The following is a 19,114-nucleotide window of genomic DNA, read 5'->3' on the forward strand; positions in this document are numbered from 1 at the left end:
CTCAGCTGTCAGGCCGGCTGCAGAACAAAGGGAATGTATTCAGAGAACAGACCACCTGCTGTTCTCTGAATATAGCTCCTGGCAGCTAATAAGCATTAATAAGCTACTAACTGGCATTAGTACCAATTAGTAGTCTATGCAAAATGTTCGCTCAAAAGCCATCTTTTGAGCAATCATCTTTCTGTGTAAATGGGCCCTTATTTTCCCAACTATTTGTTGGGGTCTCAGCACCAGGACTTCCTGTAATTAGCTTATCATTAGATGGCAGTTCTAACAAAAGGTACTGTTCATGTGGTAGGTATGAGCGCAGAACTGTATGATTCAAAGGGCCACTCTGGTGACCATTCTTTTTCATTCATTGCATAGCTATTCCCTAGTATGTAAAAGTGAGCTACTGTTATCTTGGATAGTTATTCTTACTATTTGAAACTTCTGCCCTCTTTTACCTTAGTTGGTTATGCGATCTCAGTTCTGACTACCTCAGGTTTATTTGGCTTAATGCTGTCTAAAACTGGTCAATTTTTTCAGTCTGAATGATTCTATTACATGGAAACTACCACAAAAACTGCCTATATGAGGGGGGAGACATTCTTTTCATAGTTACTACTGATGATCACACAAGCCCTGTCATACAGTTATAATAGAGGAGGTCACAGCTCATCCTCCTGACTGTATTATTATGGTCTGTAGCTTTTTTAGGTGAATATAGAAGATAATGAAAATTAAACTGCCCCCCACCACCACAACCAGCAGAAAAAAATGGTACAGCCTCTAGCTAATGATGTACTGATGCATTATGGGATTGCTTTGAAAGTAAAAAATCCCCCAATCAAGAGGTGACCTCCATGGCAAGCAATCAGGTGAGGGATGGAAACTTGTGTTTCCATAGTGTGGCCCTTTAGCTGTCTGAAACAGAGACTTCTTACATCCCACATGGTCGTGACATACAATACTATGGCAAAATACGCAAGCTAGTTCATACCCATAATGTACTATTATATCAAGGTGCAAGATACATTAACAGTATAGTAGGTTTACTGCAGCCCTGTATAAAACAACAAATGAAATGCCATGATATCATGATGAGTTTTGCTAAATGACACATAAAGCATTGATATATCTGACAAACTGAGTTCTACAACATGTGTATGTCATTTGATGGGGCAAGCATTTGGGTGAGATAAGGATGAAAAGGACTGAACAGCGCCGGAAACTATAGTAAATTCTAAAATGTGAAGCTCCAGTAATGGTGAGCAGCAATAATCTAACTCTTTCCGTGGCACCACGGTGGTCCTGGACTCAGCTTACATTACTATGCAACAGTCTAACTAATTGCAGTACAGGATTATGTGGCTGCATGCTTAAGGTTATGGAAGCCAAATCAGAATATATAGAAAATATATCAGCCATATAAATTCAACATTTCTGTGTATTCAACAGCAAAAGATAAAGACTGCTGGAAACATTATGAACTACAAAATAAAATCAAAGAAGCAATTGATGGAATACATAATTTTATAGGTACACTTATAAATACATCTCAGTTCTTCATATTTACAGTTTGGCACAAGCATACTGATCTGTATCCTCATCACCTTAAAAAGGACAGTTTCTGCATCCAATGTACTATATTATGGGTACATTTTGCTCTGAGAAAGCCAGGGAAACAACAAAAGTGTTCCAGTACAAAATTACATAGCGGCTCAATGCTCACACATATGACATAATTCCATTTTTCCAGCGATTAGAGGGGCTTGTCTGCAGGAAATATTTTTCCTAAACAACTACTGTATACAATGAAATAGAATCAGTCTCACATTATATTTTGCCTACTCTACAATATAGAAAACTAATTTGTTCTTTCATTTTTAAAGGGACCCTCCGGGCCTGGACAAACAAAGATGGCGGCACCGCTTCTTGGACTACCTAATGCACACTTGGATTTAGTATGCATTTGTACTCTAAGGGCTTAGTCACACGGGCGCATCCGGGTGCCGATGCGCCCGTCTTCCTGCAGGATAAGACGGCCGCACTGCAGGTGCGGAGAAAGAACACATGGCCGGCTCCATTGCTGTTAGACTAATGATGCATACAAACTCACAGTGTACATCAGGTAGTCAGAGTAGCTGGTGCAGCCATCTTTGTTTGGCTAGACTCAAAGGGTCGCTCTAATGATGTTAACTGAGGTTCAGTACTCACCGGTCTCTCTGTGTGTGAAATTCCTAGGAGTAAGGCTATGCACAATAAAGGTCTTGTTGGATTGAGCCCATGCATCTTCTACAACATCTTGGACAACGGCATCATCTGCACAGACACTTAAGCTGCATTCTGGTCTCCAGTAGTTATTACCTACATTGGAAATGAAGAGAGTGTTAAATAATACTCAAACAGGGTCAGCTCTCCTGTTACCTGTCCTTGGAAGTTCCCTCCTTGTTACCACTATTCCTGGGGGATAGAATGGTGCAAACATATGAACACATATTCTCACCAAATGATCACATGTAGGCATTACCGTAAACACCCATATTCTATTTCTGGCAACCTCTTTACCTCTTCTTTTCCCCAGGAATGCTCCACTGCTATAGACTTTATTACTGATGTGATCTCTTAAGGCCCATTTACACCAGCCGATGATCGCTTAAAAAAAACCCCAAAAAACGCTAATCGGCAATCGTTTTAGCAATTATCGGTGCGTCTAAATGGGCGCTCATTGTGCGCTTTTCGGACACTGCTAGCTGGTCATTAAATTCAGTCCAACTTAAAAATCGTCATTCAGTCTTATCAGCAGTTCTCCATGGGGAGTGCTGATAGCATTGTTTCCCCGTGGAGAACATAGGATCTGAGCACAGATAAGAGCCCTGGGCTATTAACTGCATTCAGCTAAGGCTTCTTTTGCACACTTAATTGCTATTAAGTAGCTGAGTAGCTACTTAATAGTTAATGCAAAATGATCGCTCAAAGCTGTCACTCAAACTGTCGTTCGAGCGATCTTTTAGCGATCATCGGCTGGTGTAAATGGGTCTTTAGTTTTAAAACATAGTTGTATTACTATGGGCTCACTTCTAAATCTATATGGAAAAGTTTGAACTTACAATATACATATTGTGTTGTACGGGTAATACAAAGTAAAAGGGATATTCTGAGACAAAGTCAAATTCCATAATAGTCATAAACCATCTCACAGTGCTACAGCAAATCCATCCATTACATTTCCTTTGGTTTTTCAGCTCTCCTGCTTATTTTGCAGCACCCACTGGGTTTTCTTGTTGTTTCCATCAGAATTTCCTGTTCACAGTCCTCCTGTGCTTCTCCACTACATCTCCCATAATCCTCTGGATTGCATCTCTGCCTGTTCACTCTGTATCCTCCTCTGACATACAGCTCATGAATACTAAATCCCACAGATTAAACCATTAATGACCATTTAGCTGCTCTCATTGTTTCACAAAGCTTAATAAGAGAGAGCCTGCAGGTACTAGTGCATCTTGTCTCCATCAGAAGAATGGGTGGAGGCATGGGTTGGTTTTCCTTACACGCCCCCAAATGGTGATTGGTTGGGAGGAGTGTCTTTGTGAATCTTCAGCCTGGTGCATCACTGTTACCAGCTATAGCTGCAACTCTAATCTACTTTCATACAAGAGAACAGTCCCATAGAGTAAAGACAACATGTCATTTTTACTGCACCCTGAATGCCATAAAAATATCCCTCCCTCCAAAACAAAGGTTCAATTGCATTTTCCCCCCATTTCCCTGCACTTAGAAATTTTTTTAAGTAATTAAATGGTCTGTTAAATGGTATCATTGTAAAATAAAACTCATGGTAACATAGTATGCAAGGCTAAAAAAAGACAAATGTCCATCCAGTTCAGCCTTTTTCCACCCCCCTCCCACCACCTCGTTGATCCAAAGGAAGTAAAAAAAAAAAAATAGGCAAACGCCAATTTACCAAATTTGGTGGAAAAAAAAATAATTTTGAGCTCATTACAATGAGCTCATAATGGCAGTCAAATTAATCCCTGGATGAAAATTTGCAAGTCCCTACTTGACTCCAAGACCCGAATCAATAACCCCTTTAATGTTGTAGTGCTTCAAAAAGACAGCTAGTCCCCTCTTAAACTCCTCCATTGATTTTGCCATCACCACTTCCTCAGGCAGACAGTTCCATAATGTCACTGCTCTTACAGTAAAGAACCCTCTTCTGTGCTGGTGATAAAACTTTCTCTCCTCTAAACGTAGAGTATATCCTCTTGTTACTGTCACAGTCCTGGGTATAAACAGATTATGGGAGAGATCCTTGTATTGCCCAGTAATATATTTATACATAGTTATTTGGTCGCCCTATAACCGTCTTTTTTTCAGGGTAAATAATCCCAATTTTGATAGCCTCTCTGGGTATTCCAGTCCTCTCATTCCATTTATTAATTTAGTTGCCCTTCTTTGAACCCCCCCCCCCCCCCCCCGCAAACACTGCAACATCTTTCCTGAGCAGCGGTGTCCAGAACTGTACCCAGTATTCCATATGAAGCCTGACAAGTGCCTTATATAGTGGAGGAATAATGTTCTCATCCCTCGCCCCTATACCTCTTTTAATGCACCCCAAGACTTTATTTGCTTTTGCAGCAGCTGTCTGGCATTGGTTACTCCAGTTTAATCTACAATCCACTAGTACCCCCAGGTCTTTTTCCATATCACTGTTCCCTAGCAGTACCCCATTTGGTGTATATTGGTGACATCCATTTCTCCTGCCCATGTGCATAACCTTACATTTATCAATATTGAACTTCATTTGCCATTTTTTACCCAAATGCCTAACTTATCTAGGTCCGTTTGCAACCGTACATTGTCCTCTGTTGTGTTAATTAATGTATAATTACCATATCTACAAATTTTGATATTTTACTGTGCAGTCTCTCTATCAGGTCATTGAACAGAATGGGGTATTCCAAAATGGCATCTCTCACAAACCCCTACTTCCCCCCCCCCCCCCCCCAAAAAAAAATGTAGATATGTCACTGCAAAAATAAAATAGTTATGGTTTTTTGGAAGTGGGGCTACCAGAACTACAGAATGTGTCGTAGACGCAGGCACATGAATGACCCTTGGTCATGTACGGGTTAAACAATGTCAAAGAGCATTTCAAAAAAGTATGGTGAAGGAAGTGTACCAACAAAATTCCATATTCACAAATTGGTGAAAAAATTTGAAATAAACCAATGTAATGTTTTTTGTTTTTTTTAACAAGATGGTGCAGAATGCCACAAGCGGGAAATTGAAAGTTATTTTCGTGACTGGTTAATTAAAAGAAAAATCTGTGGCTACCAAGATCACCAGGCCTGACACCACCTGATTTCTTCTTGTGGGGATTACTGAAGAGCCATGTACATAGAAATATGCCTCGAACAACTGAGACCCTCAAGGATATGATTCGGAAGAAGGTTTCTGCCATTACCAAAGTCATATTACCAGATGTCTTCACCAATATGCAGAGCTTATTTTGCAATATACAAGGTAACTCCACTTCAAATCTCATGGTAACCATACAGAAATGAAAAAGTTATTGAGGAATGTCTGGGTAGCGAGAGAATCCCTCTGTAGTAGTTTAGGACTTCCATGAATTCCAAGTCACACCATTAAAAAAGCCTTGGCTGCCAGGCAGGATGATTCACCATTTTATTGTCTGTTTGACACCAAACAAATATATTGTATGCAATATTAGAATTTCCATGGCTTCCCTCCTCGAGATGTTAACAAAACAAATACATAATCACATCTGGGAATAATTAGAACAGTAGAAACACAGAATAAAATTAAGAACATATAATTATTATTGCCTCTGAAAACTCATATAAGTGCTTCCTTTTTTGTGAACAAACATCTATAATTTAGCAACGAGTGGATTCTACTGTTTTAGTGAATCTGTTCACGAGCACCCTCAAGCTAACTTGTTCTATTCTATTAATGTTAAAATGTCAACCATGAAATTCATTTAATTGCCACTTAGTACTTTCTATGGTGGGAAACAGCCTTCTGATATCATTCTAATACTGACATTTGCTCTGTACACAAGCAAAAAATATTCTGAAATACGGAAAGAATTACGGTCAACAAAATGGGACAATAAGATCTGTGAATTGTTTGTTTGGAAAAGCTGCTTATTTGTATAAGAATACAAGAATGTTATGTATAATGTTCACGTTAACAGCCATTCTCACATATTCTCTTTTATCTGGTGAAAAGCATACTATTTAACCCCCCTGCGATGAGCTCTGTTTATTATACAGGTAAAGGACATTACAGTTTTGGATGAACAGTGCTCATCCTTCTCCCAACAGCTCTAGTTACAGCTCTATCATGTTTTTTGGCTTTAAAAAGCTTGTTTGTAGCACCAATGGAACGGAGTTACAGCTGTTTGAAGTGGGGTAGGAATACTGAATTCATAGCTGTCACTTCAGTCTGCACTGCAGAGGAGATGCTCCCACAGGAGGGGTAAGATGGACTTTTCTTCATGTTACCATTCCCTTATGAATCAGAGAATGTTTGTTCACATATGGTGCCTTTTTTTTCAAAATAAGGGCTCAGTTAGACAAGCGTTTTTTCACCCATGAAAAGGTGCGTGAAAAAAAAAATGACAGAACGCATGTATAAAAAACACGTGACTGAAGATGCAGCCACGTTTTTAATTCGCACTTGTTGCGCAGTCACACAATAGTAAATTTCGCACATAAATAGTGCGGCCCCATTAAAAGCAATGGGAGAGGATTGCTATCCCTTGCTGCAGCTGTGACTGCTGCAGAATGGGATTCCTTGGATGTGAAACTCCAGGATGCTGACACATCCAGGGGTTCACCTTGTTGTCAATAGGGTTGGCGGCAGAAACACTGGCCCCATTCAAAGCAATGGGAGAAGATTACATTCCTCTGGCACTGCTGTGACAGCTGTGGCAGGGGGTTCCTTCATCCCCGCGGGGACTACCGTCATCACTGAACACTGTGACAGCATGGGGATTGAGGATTTCCCTGCCACAGCTGTGACAGCTGTGACAGAGGAGCGTAATGCTATCCCATTGCCTTCAATGGGGCTTGCGTTTTCTGCCACCCCATTGAAAGCAATGGATGGGGTAAATGCAACCCCCACAGGGATTTTCGAGGGGGGAGATTGAAATATAAGCCCTACCGTGAAAATGACCGCTAGCTGCAGGAAAAAAAATAATAATACATCACCTAGAAGCGCTGTTCAGGTCAGTCACATCTTCTCTGCTGTTCTTCCTCATTTCTTCTGGCTGGGGATAAAAATCCTCACCTCCTGGAAGCACTGCTCCTGATTGGCTGAGCGCTTTGACCAATCACAGCCAGAAGAAAGTGAAGAAAAAAAGTGCCACAGCCCCAGGGAGAACACGCGCCAGAGCCGACAGCACTTCTAGGTGATGTATTATTATTTTTTTTTTCTAAGTGCAATGAAATAGGAGAAAAAAATTCTGCAATTTTTGGGAGGGTCTTGTTTCTACAGCGTACACACTGAACAAAAATGACATGCTAACTTCATTCTATGGGTCAGAACAATTACTACAATACCAAATTTATATAGTTTTTAATGTGACTGTTAAGGGGTTAAATACTTCTTTGTTATTAATCCAGTTCATTTTAGATGTCCTGGTCTACAAGCTATTTTTCTTATTGAACTCAACATAAAATGCTAAAATGAAGTTTGTGAACTCTTAAGAATTCTCTGAACAAAATTTTACCAAATTATGTTCACATTTTCATTTATGTCATAAGATGAGTGAGCATACTCACTAAGGACAATTACTCAATCGAGCATTGTCCTTAGCGAGTATCTTCCCGCTCAGAAGAAAAGGTTCGGCTGCCGATGCGGGTGAGAGGTGAGTTGTGGTGGTGAGCAGGGGGGAGCTGGGGGGGGGGGGGAGAGAGGGAGAGAGAGATCTCCCCTCCGTTCCTCCCCGCTCTCCCCCGCCGCTCCCTGCCCGCCGCCGGCAGCCAAATCTCTTCTTCCGAGCGGGCAGGTACTCGCTAAGGGCAATGCTCGATCGAGTAATTGCCCTTAGTGAGTATGCTCGCTCATCTCTAGTCATAAGCATTAATGAGAAAGGCTAATATAGAAAAAACAAACGTAGGGTTCTAACATCTCATTTATTGTTCAAAATTATCTATTATTAGACGGTACTTTCATTAGAGAATGTTATGGCAAAGTTCATTAGGAGGAGTCCAATAACTCCTGCACTACCATACACACTTTCTGTTTAAATCCGCTGCATTCTTAGGCTTCTTTTAGTTGTAAATCTTTTCAATAGGTTTTTTACACATAGAAATGAACAAACTTACAAAATAAAATAATGCTTCTTTTCCATTACCCGATGTGGACCATGTAACAAGCAACGATCAGCAAGATCAATGCAAGTCTACTGGGCCTTTTACACGGGCCGATTCAGACTAGATATCATCTTTCATCTCTTATAGAGTTTCATCATGGCCGGCAGTAAAACCCTATTTATGTGCAATTTATTCTGAAAAGTTATCTAAAAAGTCAAGTAGGCTTTAAATGTCTTAGCTGGAAAATGCATATGAACAACTAGAATTATCATTTCAATCAAGTGAATTATTATTGTCTCTTAATGGGAAGACAATTTTCTGTCAATCTAGCGTTCACCTGCAATGTTTGAGAATGCGTGCAATGCTTCAATAAAACAAGATTTGAAGTTGGTGAGTTGTTGATGATCATCAAGCTAAAAATGGTATATATACAGTACAAAAAATTCTGTACATTGAACACCATTCTTTTCAAGAGTGGTTAACCAATAAAAGGCACTTGAAGAGCCACAAGAAATCTTTATACATGCCAGATTACACTACAGTCAATAATAAACCACCTTGTCCTGTAATATGTCCTGTAAAGGCAGTGTATGCCGTCATCTGAATAAGGCAATATACTGCATCAATGTGGCCAAAATAAATACTGTAACTCCTTCAGCCTGAACATGATGAGCTGTGAGAAGATGATGGCTACAGATAAGGGAGAAGTCCTTGTAAGGACCATATTACACTAATGTTCAAGGTAAACCACTTGCTAGTTCTAGCATATGTACTATAAAGGGACTGAATGTCTATAGCTGCATAACACAATATAGCAATCTGGCCATAGATAAATAACCCACAGCTCCAGTCTTTGTGTGCATGGGGAAATGACCACAGATGAGGAAAAAGTCTTTATAAGGCTAGGTTTCCTTTAGGGTGCTTTCACATGTAGAAAATATTTTTGCATAAAGGGGTGGAAAGATGCAAAATATTCCGCACCAAAATCTCCATGTAGACACGCGGGTATTCCAGCTGCGTCTTTCAGTGCATCTTGTTGAAATATTCTGTTAATGTAACTTAGGCTCTTCTATTTTTGCTGATTTGTCACACTAAGATATTTAACCCTTTGCAATCCAATTTTGGATTCAGGTTTTCCATGGGGGTTTTCTCTTTCTGCCATTACACAATTGCGCCATCTGCTGGCTAGAGCCAGCACTGCGGTATGGGTCATGCTGGAGAGGCCCCTGACAACAGAGCGGTTGGTAATATACAGTAACAATACCCTGCTGGACGTCTTCTGACATTGGAGCTGTACAGCCTTCAATCTAAATGTCTGAAGATGTCAGACAGTGGATTGGAAAGAGTTAAGAATTTGATGATTTTGTTTCACATCTGTATTTAAATCTCTTTAGAACGTGGTATCATGTGCTGCTTTTTGAGACCTTCTACCTGCTTCATATTGCCAGACAGGTTCAATTTAAGTGATGTTCAGATTTAACAGGTCTGGTAGTAATCATGCCTGGGTGTGGGCAGTGTAACCGAACCCACTAGGGCTCAAGACAATGTTTCCTTCAAAAAATGAAAACACCATTCAAAGGCCACTTCACACGATCGAGAAAATAAATATCAACCTTACAAATTCGTGGCATGTTCTAACTTTTTGTGTTCCTCGGAATGCATTGCCCATTCTCTTCAATGGAAGCTTTAATGCCTCGCATGGTTCTCGCATGCCATGCAATGTGCATGTGAATGCGATGCAAGGTTTCCCACTGAAATCAATAGGGAAGCATTTCCGATCCTCTATCATAAAACTTGCGCGAGAGGATTGGAACTTCACTGATATGATGTGTTTTGGCCTAAAAAACACCTCACATCCGCGGTTACATCACACGTTCATGAGCATAATATCTGGCTGAGTTTTCCAGCCCAATATCACACTCACCTGTGTGTAGGTAGCCCAAACCAGCATTTTGTATTTACTTGGGTTATCATTGTCTAATATTAAAAGCAGTTCAATGATCTGAAATATTCAATTGTAACAAATATGTAAAAAATAGAAGAATTGAGAAAAGGGCAAATACTGCCTTACAGCATTAGGGGCCTTTCACACGGGACCAAATTACACAGCAGGACTCTGCCAAATCCCCAGCTGTGGAATTCCACACCAAAATCTGCAGATCTCATTGTGGATTTTGATGTGGAATGGTAAGCAGGTTTTAAGCAATTTTCAATTCCGCAGGTAGCCTGTGAATTGTGATGCTGAATTTACAGTCGTGTGGTCTATGTGAAAGGCCCCGTATAAGCCTGGATGTAACCTATCATTGCTATAGACCCTAGTCTATTCACTGCTATTTCTGGAATTCCATTTGCTGAAAATAAAGGTAGACTGATATTATAGCAAAGACATATAGCTAAATCCTGCTTTTAATTAAAAAGAAAGGAAATAAAAGGGTAGTGCAATGAGTTCCTGGACACAAGGTGAAAATATATGATTTAGAAACTGGAAGCTGGATACACATTAACATTAATAAAGTAAATGTTAAAGTCACATTACAATTAAAATTGTATGAGGCAGTGCTTTCAGTTTTATGCTCCGATAATAAGTGAACTAAAAGTCTGGCATTCAGAGAACACAACAACAAGCTGGGTAATTGGTACAGCGGTGCCATAAAGCACTCATTATAATATTTTTACTGTATCAGAAAGGAGACTTCCTGGGATTCTTTATTTATTTTTCTTACAGGAATGAAAGGTTTTCGGTTTGTTACTTTGAAGGAGCCATATCCCATGCTGCTTGTTTGAGACCTAATTACCACATATTTTAGCCAAAGAAAGAAAACAGGAAAAAATCATTCATTTTTATGATAATTGTTGTTGCTTTTTTTATTGCTTTAGTTTGGTTTTGGCACATTCTCTTTTTCTGTTGTGTTTTTTCTTTACCGTTGATGTTTCTATTTCACGTCTGCAAAAAGGATTGATTTATCATATCTTGTATCATCCTTGTAAAAGTGCAAGAATGAAAAATGATTTAGCCCAAGTGTCAAGGAGATGAAAAGCATAAAAATCAAGAAGTCACAATAATACGATGTATTTTACTTCCACTTAAAATGAGGATACAAAGTAGAGGCTAAGCTGTTTTGCTAAGCAAACCTTTCATCAAGTAGAAGGATGTGCAAGTAAAATAAGGAATGGTTTAAGAAATGCTAATTTTCCCAGCTAGAAGATACATTTTTTAGCTAATTTTTGGAGCTTCTGTATTGCTTCTATCCAGTGTTCATGTCCAGAACCGCGTAGACAAATGCCAGCTAACAATTAAAAACAAATCATTTGTTTTTGAATACTACATCCCTGCTCACATCTGACTCAGACTATATAAAACCAACCTGTGTCCCCATGACTGTATGAGAAAGCATGCTGTATTCTAAAAGTGGCCTGCAGTACGTACAGATTTGGAATCAACGGCATCAATAGTGCAGGACTGCTTAGCTACACATACAGTCTGGTGATGCTACGGCAGTAGTTTTTCCGAGTAAACTGCAGAACATAATGATTTGGAACTCACAGCTTCAGTTCTCAAATACTGCAGCTGCCTAGTAGATAAATTCAGACTCGTTTCTGTTTATTTTATTCATTGAGCGCTATAAGAAAAAAAAAAAAGCTATTTTATGCCACTATTGATTTGGTGCAGCAACATGCTTCAGCGCTCACACATTTAATATCTGAATAAAAATGCAAAACTCTTGTGTATACTAACTGAAGAAAAAATACAAGGCTCTTGGCGCACATTTTGATCAACCCATGTGGGGCCATCCACGACATCTAGGTGAACCTTACTGAATGGGTTCCTAATGCAGATATCTTTCTTCTGGCAAATAGCCTCCAAATGAGTAGGAAATCTGGATGCCATCATTGAAGTACCTGGAAATAATAGAGGGCATCGCAAAAATGTAGGCAGCCAGTCCCACATAAATGCACATGTAAAAAAAACTAAGTCAGCACTTCCAGCAAATAAATGGGAAGATGCACGTAAGGCATGGATGCAACAAATACAGTGACAGAAACACATGCTTCAGCACTCATACAAATTTATTATCTGCATAAAAAGCACAACTGTTGTTTATACTAACCGCATTAAAAAGTGGTGACATTGTTTTTATGGGAGAGGCTGTGTACAGTTTTGTCATGCACTCCATTCAACCATCTGACCCAGGTGATTTGCTGCGTCACTGAGAATATATAACCAGTAGAGATGAGTGAGCATACTTGCTAAGGACAATTGCTCCAGCGAGCATTGTCCTTAGCGAGTACCTGCCCGCTCGGAAGAAAAGGTTCCGGTGCCGGCGAGGAGCGGCGGGGGAGAGCAGGGTGGAACGGAGGCGAGATCTCTCTCTCCCTCTACCCCCTCCTCGCTCACTCCCGCAACTCACTGCTCACCCACGCCGGCAGCCGAACCTTTTCTTCCGAGCAGGCAGGTACTCGCTAAGGACAATGCTCGCTCAAGCAATTGTCCTTAACGAGTATGCTCACTCATCTCTAATAACCAGGTATCCAGCTTTCCTATTCATTTGGAGGCTTTGTTCCCAAAGAGAGATATCTATAGAGTTAGAATCCCATGAAATAATGTTCACCTAGATTTAGTTGATGGGCCTACATGTTTTGATCAAAATGTGCGCTCACAAGCTTGCATTTTCTATGTGGCTAGTATAAACAACATGTATTCAGATGCTAAATGAGTATGAGTGCTGAGACACTTTTCTGTATTTGTTGCAGGCATGGCTTACATGCACCTTCACATTACAGGCTCTTGTCCACGGGCGGGTCGGACCCCACATGCGGGATTCACGCATTAGGGTTAGACCTGATGCCCAGCCAGTGACCACAGCATACCTGTCCAGCGTCTCTTCTCTGTACTGAGGATGCTGTTCCATCACTATGGTGGTGACGTGGCTCCTGCGGCCATTCTACAATAATGACTGCAGAATGGCAGTGAGACAGACGGCTTCCATTGACTTCAATGGAAGCCATCAGTGCATAGCCCACACAAAATTGCGGCATGCTGCGATTTCTTGTCCACGAGCGAAAAATCGCAATTGAGGGCAGGAAAACTGCTCATGGGCAGGAAATCACATTTTTGCATTGCATGCTATCTAGAGGCGGAATTCCACTCTGTACTCTGCAATGCAAATCTGTCCGTAGACAGGAGCCCTTAATTGATTTGTTAGAAGTGCTGACTTTTTTTTATCATTTGGGACATGATACAGTAGCTTTGGACTAGAGATTTATTTGCTTTCATATGAAAAGGAATAAAAGGTGATTACTAGAGATGAGCGAGCACCAAAAGGCTCGGGTGCTCATTACTCGGGACGAAATTTTTCGCGATGCTCGAGGGTTTGTTTCGAGTAACGAACCCCATTGAAGTCAATGGGCGACCCGAGCATTTTTGTATATCGCCGATGCTCGCTAAGGTTTCCATTTGTGAAAATCTGGGCAATTAAAGAAAGAGATGGGAACGACACAGCAACAGATAGGGCAGGCGAGGGGCTACATGTTGGGCTGCATCTCAGGTTCCCAGGTCCCACTATTAAGCCACAATAGCGGCAAGAGTGGGCCCCCCCCTCCCAACAATTTTTACTTCTGAAAAGCCCTCATTAGCAATGCATACCTTAGCTAAGCACCACACTACCTCCAACAAAGCACAATCACTGCCTGCATGACACTCCGCTGCCACTTCTCCTGGGTTACATGCTGCCCAACCCACCCCCGCACGACCCAGTGTCCACAGCGCACACCAAAGTGTCCCTGCGCAGCCCTCAGCTGCCCTCATGCCACACCAACCTCATGTCTTTTTAAAAGTGCGTCTGCCATGAGGAGGAACCGCAGGCACACACTGCAGAGGGTTGGCACGGCTAGGCAGCGACCCTCTTTATAAGGGGCGGGGCGATAGCCCACAATGCTGTACAGAAGCAATGAGAAATATAATCCTGTGCCATCGCCATCAGGAGCTGCACACGTGGGCATAGCAATGGGGAACCTATGTGCCACACACTATTCATTCTGTCAAGGTGTCTGCATGCCCTAGTCATACCGCGGTTTTTTATAAATAGTCACAGGCAGGTACAACTCCGCAATGGTAATTCCGTGTTCACCCACAGCATGGGTGGCTCCCTGGAACCCACCGGCTGTACATAAATGTATACCATTGCAGTGCCCTGGAAAGGAAAGCTAACGTCAGATTAAATGCAGGTGGGCTTCGGCCCACACTGCATGCCCCAACCTGACCGGGGTTTTTAATTCATAGACACAGGCAGGTACAACTCCCTATTGTGAAGTCCCTGTGGACCAACAGCATGGGTGGGTGCCAGGAAGCCACCGGCGGTACATAAATATATCCCATTGCATTGCCCAGCACAGCTGAGGTAATGTCATGTTTAATGCAGGTGGGCTTTGGCCCACACTGCATGCCCCAGTCAGACTGGGGTTCTTTAGAAGTGGACACATGCAGTTACAACTCCGTGTGGACCGACAGCATGGGTAGGTGCCAGGAAGCCACCGGCGGTACATAAATATATCCCATTGCAGTGCCCAGCACAGCTGATGTAACGTCAGCTTTAATGCAGGTGGGCAAAAAATTAATTGGATTACACTGTAGGCGAGGGCCCCAAAAAATTGGTGTACCAACAGTACTAATGTACATCAGAAAAATTGCCCATGCCCAACCAAGAGGGCAGGTGAAACCCATTAATCGCTTTGGTTAATGTGGCTTAATTTGTTACTAGGCCTGGAGGCAGCCCAGTTAAAATAAAAATTGGTTCAGGTGAAAGTTTCAACGCTTTAATGAGCATTGAAACGTATAAAAATTGTTTACAAAAATTATATGACTGAGCCTTGTGGGCCTAAGAAAAATTGCCCGTTCGGCGTGATTACGTCAGGTTTCAGGAGGAGGAGGAGGATGAATATTATACACAGATTGATGAAGCTGAAAGGTCCACGTTTTTGATGGTGATAGAGAACAATGTTTCCATCCGCGGGTGCAGCCTACGTATTGTTTAGGTATCGCTGCTGTCCGCTGGTGGAGAAGAGAAGTCTGGGGAAATCCAGGCTTTGTTCATCTTGATGAGTGTAAGCCTGTCGGCACTGTCGGTTGACAGGCAGGTACGCTTATCTGTGATGATTCCCCCAGCCGCACTAAACACCCTCTCTGACAAGACGCTAGCCGCAGGACAAGCAAGCACCTCCAGGGCATACAGCGCGAGTTCAGGCCACGTGTCCAGCTTCGACACCCAGTAGTTGTAGGGGGCAGAGGCGTCACGGAGGACGGTCGTGCGATCAGCTACGTACTCCCTCACCATCCTTTTACAGTGCTCCCGCCGACTCAGCCTTGACTGGGGAGCGGTGACACAGTCTTGCTGGGGAGCCAGAAAGCTGTCAAAGGCCTTAGAGAGTGTTCCCCTGCCTGTGCTGTACATGCTGCCTGATCTCCGCGCCTCCCCTGCTACCTGGCCCTCGGAACTGCGCCTTCGGCCACTAGCGCTGTCGGATGGGAATTTTACCATCAGTTTGTCCGCCAGAGTCCTGTGGTATAGCATCACTCTCGAACCCCTTTCCTCTTCGGGTATGAGAGTGGAAATGTTCTCCTTATACCGTGGGTCGAGCAGTGTGTACACCCAGTAATCCGTAGTGGCCAGAATGCGTGTAACGCGAGAGTCACGAGAAAGGCATCCTAACATGAAGTCAGCCATGTGTGCCAGGGTACCTGTACGCAACACATGGCTGTCCTCACTAGGAAGATCACTTTCAGGATCCTCCTCCTCCTCCTCAGGCCATACACGCTGAAAGGATGACAGGCAAGCAGCATGGGTACCCTCAGCAGTGGGCCAAGCTGTCTCTTCCCCCTCCTCCTCATCCTCCTTATGCTCCTCTTCCTCAACGCGCTGAGATATAGACAGGAGGGTGCTGTGACTATCCAGCGACATACTGTCTTCCCCCGCCTCTGTTTCCGAGCGCAAAGCGTCTGCCTTTATGCTTTGCAGGGAACTTCTCAAGAGGCATAGCAGAGGAATGGTGACGCTAATAATTGCAGCATCGCCGCTCACCATCTGGGTAGACTCCTCAAAGTTTCCAAGGACCTGGCAGATGTCTGCCAACCAGGCCCACTCTTCTGTAAAGAATTGAGGAGGCTGACTCCCACTGCGCCGCCCATGTTGGAGTTGGTATTCCACTATAGCTCTATGCTGCTCATAGAGCCTGGCCAACATGTGGAGCGTAGAGTTCCACCATGTGGGCACGTCGCACAGCAGTCGGTGCACTGGCAGATGAAACCGATGTTGCAGGGTGCGCAGAGTGGCAGCGTCCGTGTGGGACTTGCGGAAATGTGCGCAGAGCCGGCGCACCTTTCCGAGCAGGTCTGACAAGCGTGGGTAGCTTTTCATAAAGCACTGAACCACCAAATTAAAGACGTGGGCCAGGCATGGCACGTGCGTGAGCCTGCCGAGCTGCAGAGCCGCCACCAGGTTACGGCCGTTGTCACACACAACCATGCCCGGTTGGAGGCTCAGCGGCGCAAGCCAGCGGTCGGTCTGCTCTGTCAGACCCTGCAGCAGTTCGTGGGCCGTGTGCCTCTTCTCTCCTAAGCTGAGTAGTTTCAGCACGGCCTGCTGACGCTTGCCCACCGCTGTGCTGCCATGCCGCGCGACACCGACTGCTGGCGACGTGCTGCTGCTGACACATCTTGATTGCGAGACAGAGGTTGCGTAGGAGGAGGAGGAGGAGGGTGGTTTAGTGGAGGAAGCGTACACCGCCGCAGATACCACCACCGAGCTGGGGCCCGCAATTGGGGGGTGGGTAGGACGTGAGCGGTCCCAGGCTCTGACTTTGTCCCAGCCTCCACTAAATTCACCCAATGTGCCGTCAGGGAGATATAGTGGCCCTGCCCGCCTGTGCTTGTCCACGTGTCCGTTGTTAAGTGGACCTTGGCAGTAACCGCGTTGGTGAGGGCGTGTACAATGTTGCGGGAGACGTGGTCGTGCAGGGCTGGGACGGCACATCGTGAAAAGTAGTGGCGACTGGGAACTGAGTAGCACGGGGCCGCCGCCGCCATCATACCTTTGAAAGCCTCCGTTTCCACAACCCTATACGGCAGCATCTCCAGGCTGATAAATTTGGCTATGTGCACGTTTAACGCTTGAGCGTGCGGGTGCGTGGCGGCGTACTTGCTCTTGTGCTCCAACACTCGCGCTAGCGACGGCTGGACGGTGCGCTGACAGACATTGGTGGATGGGGCCGAGGACAGCGGAGGTGAGGGTGTGGGTGCAGGCCAGGAGACGGTAGTGCCTGTGTCCTGAGAGGGGGGTTGGATCTCAGTGGCAGGTTGGGGCACAGGGGGAGAGGCAGCGGTGCAAACCGGAGGCGGTGAACGGCCTTCGTCCCACCTTGTGGGGTTCTTGGCCATCATATGTCTGCGCATGCTGGTGGTGGTGAGGCTGGTGGTGGTGGCTCCCCGGCTGATCTTGGCACGACACAGGTTGCACACCACTGTTCGTCGGTCGTCTGCACTCTCAGTGAAAAACTGCCAGACCTTTGAGCACCTCGGCCTCTGCAGGGTGGCATGGCGCGAGGGGGCGCTTTGGGAAACAGTTGGTGGATTATTCGGTCGGGCCCTGCCTCTACCCCTGGCCACCGCACTGCCTCTTCCAACCTGCCCTGCTGCTGCACTTGCCTCCCCCTCTGAAGACCTGTCCTCAGTAGGCGTAGCAAACCAGGTGGGTTCAGTCACCTCATCGTCCTGCTGCTCTTCCTCCGAATCCTCTGTGCGCTCCTCCCTCAGACTTACTCCAATTACTACTACCTGAGTGATAGACAACTGTGTCTCATCGTCATCGTCCTCCTCACCCACTGAAAGCTCTTGAGACAGTTGCCGGAAGTCCCCAGCCTCATCCCCCGGACCCCGGGAACTTTCCAAAGGTTGGGCATCGGTCACGACAAACTCCTCCAGTGGGAGAGGATTCGGAACCATTGCTGCCCATTCTGGGCAGGGGCCCGAGAACAGTTCCTGGGAGTCTGCCTGCTCCTCAGAATGTGTCATTGTAATGGAGTGAGGAGGCTGGGAGGAAGTAGGAGCAGCAGCCAGAGGATTCAGAGTTGCAGCAGTGGACGGCGCAGAATTCTGGGTGGTCGATAGATTGCTGGATGCACTTTCTGCCATCCACGACAGGACCTGCTCACACTGCTCATTTTCTAATAAAGGTCTACCGCATGGACCCATTAATTGTGAGATGAATGTGGGGACGCCAGAAACGTGCCTCTCTCCTATTCCCGCAGCAGTCGGCTGCGATACACCTGGATCAGGAGCTCGGCCTGTGCCCACACCCTAACTTGGGCCTCTGCGCCCTCGCCCGCGTCCACGTCCTCTAGGCCTACCCCTACCCCTCAGCATGCTGTATTACCAGTAGTGCAGAAACAGAACGCTGTGATTTAATGTGCCGCTTATTGGCCTGTGGTTGGAGGCTGACTTCGCTTACGGAACGCACAGCAGAGGCAGGAAAGAATTTTGCGCAAGCCTGCTGTAACACTTAGCTGGCTGCGTATGAATTAGGACAACTACCCCCAGCAGAGACGCAGTACAGTCAGGACGGTCACAGGCAGCCCAAATAGAGTTTTTTTCTCAAATTTTTTGGGAAAAGCCCACTGCCTATATAGACTGGATATGTCTTTCACTGTCCCTGCCTCACCACCACTACTGGCCCTGGACTATGTAAAATTACTGCAGACTGTTTCACTCTGGACAGGATGACAGCGGTGATGTAAGA

General features: G+C 44.5%; 1 protein-coding gene across 1 annotated transcript in view; it reads right to left on the bottom strand.

The window, feature by feature from the left end:
• ZBBX (zinc finger B-box domain containing) overlaps positions 1-19,114 on the bottom strand; it is a 178,589-nt gene that overhangs the window by 24,765 nt on the left and 134,710 nt on the right. Inside the window, exon 16 of the mRNA XM_066600685.1 lies at positions 2,200-2,349. Within this exon, the coding sequence (XP_066456782.1) occupies positions 2,200-2,349 (150 nt within the window). The remainder of the gene's footprint in view (positions 1-2,199; positions 2,350-19,114) is intronic.

This window comes from Eleutherodactylus coqui, chromosome 1, assembly GCF_035609145.1.
Source record: "Eleutherodactylus coqui strain aEleCoq1 chromosome 1, aEleCoq1.hap1, whole genome shotgun sequence".
Lineage (NCBI taxonomy): Eukaryota > Metazoa > Chordata > Amphibia > Anura > Eleutherodactylidae > Eleutherodactylus > Eleutherodactylus coqui.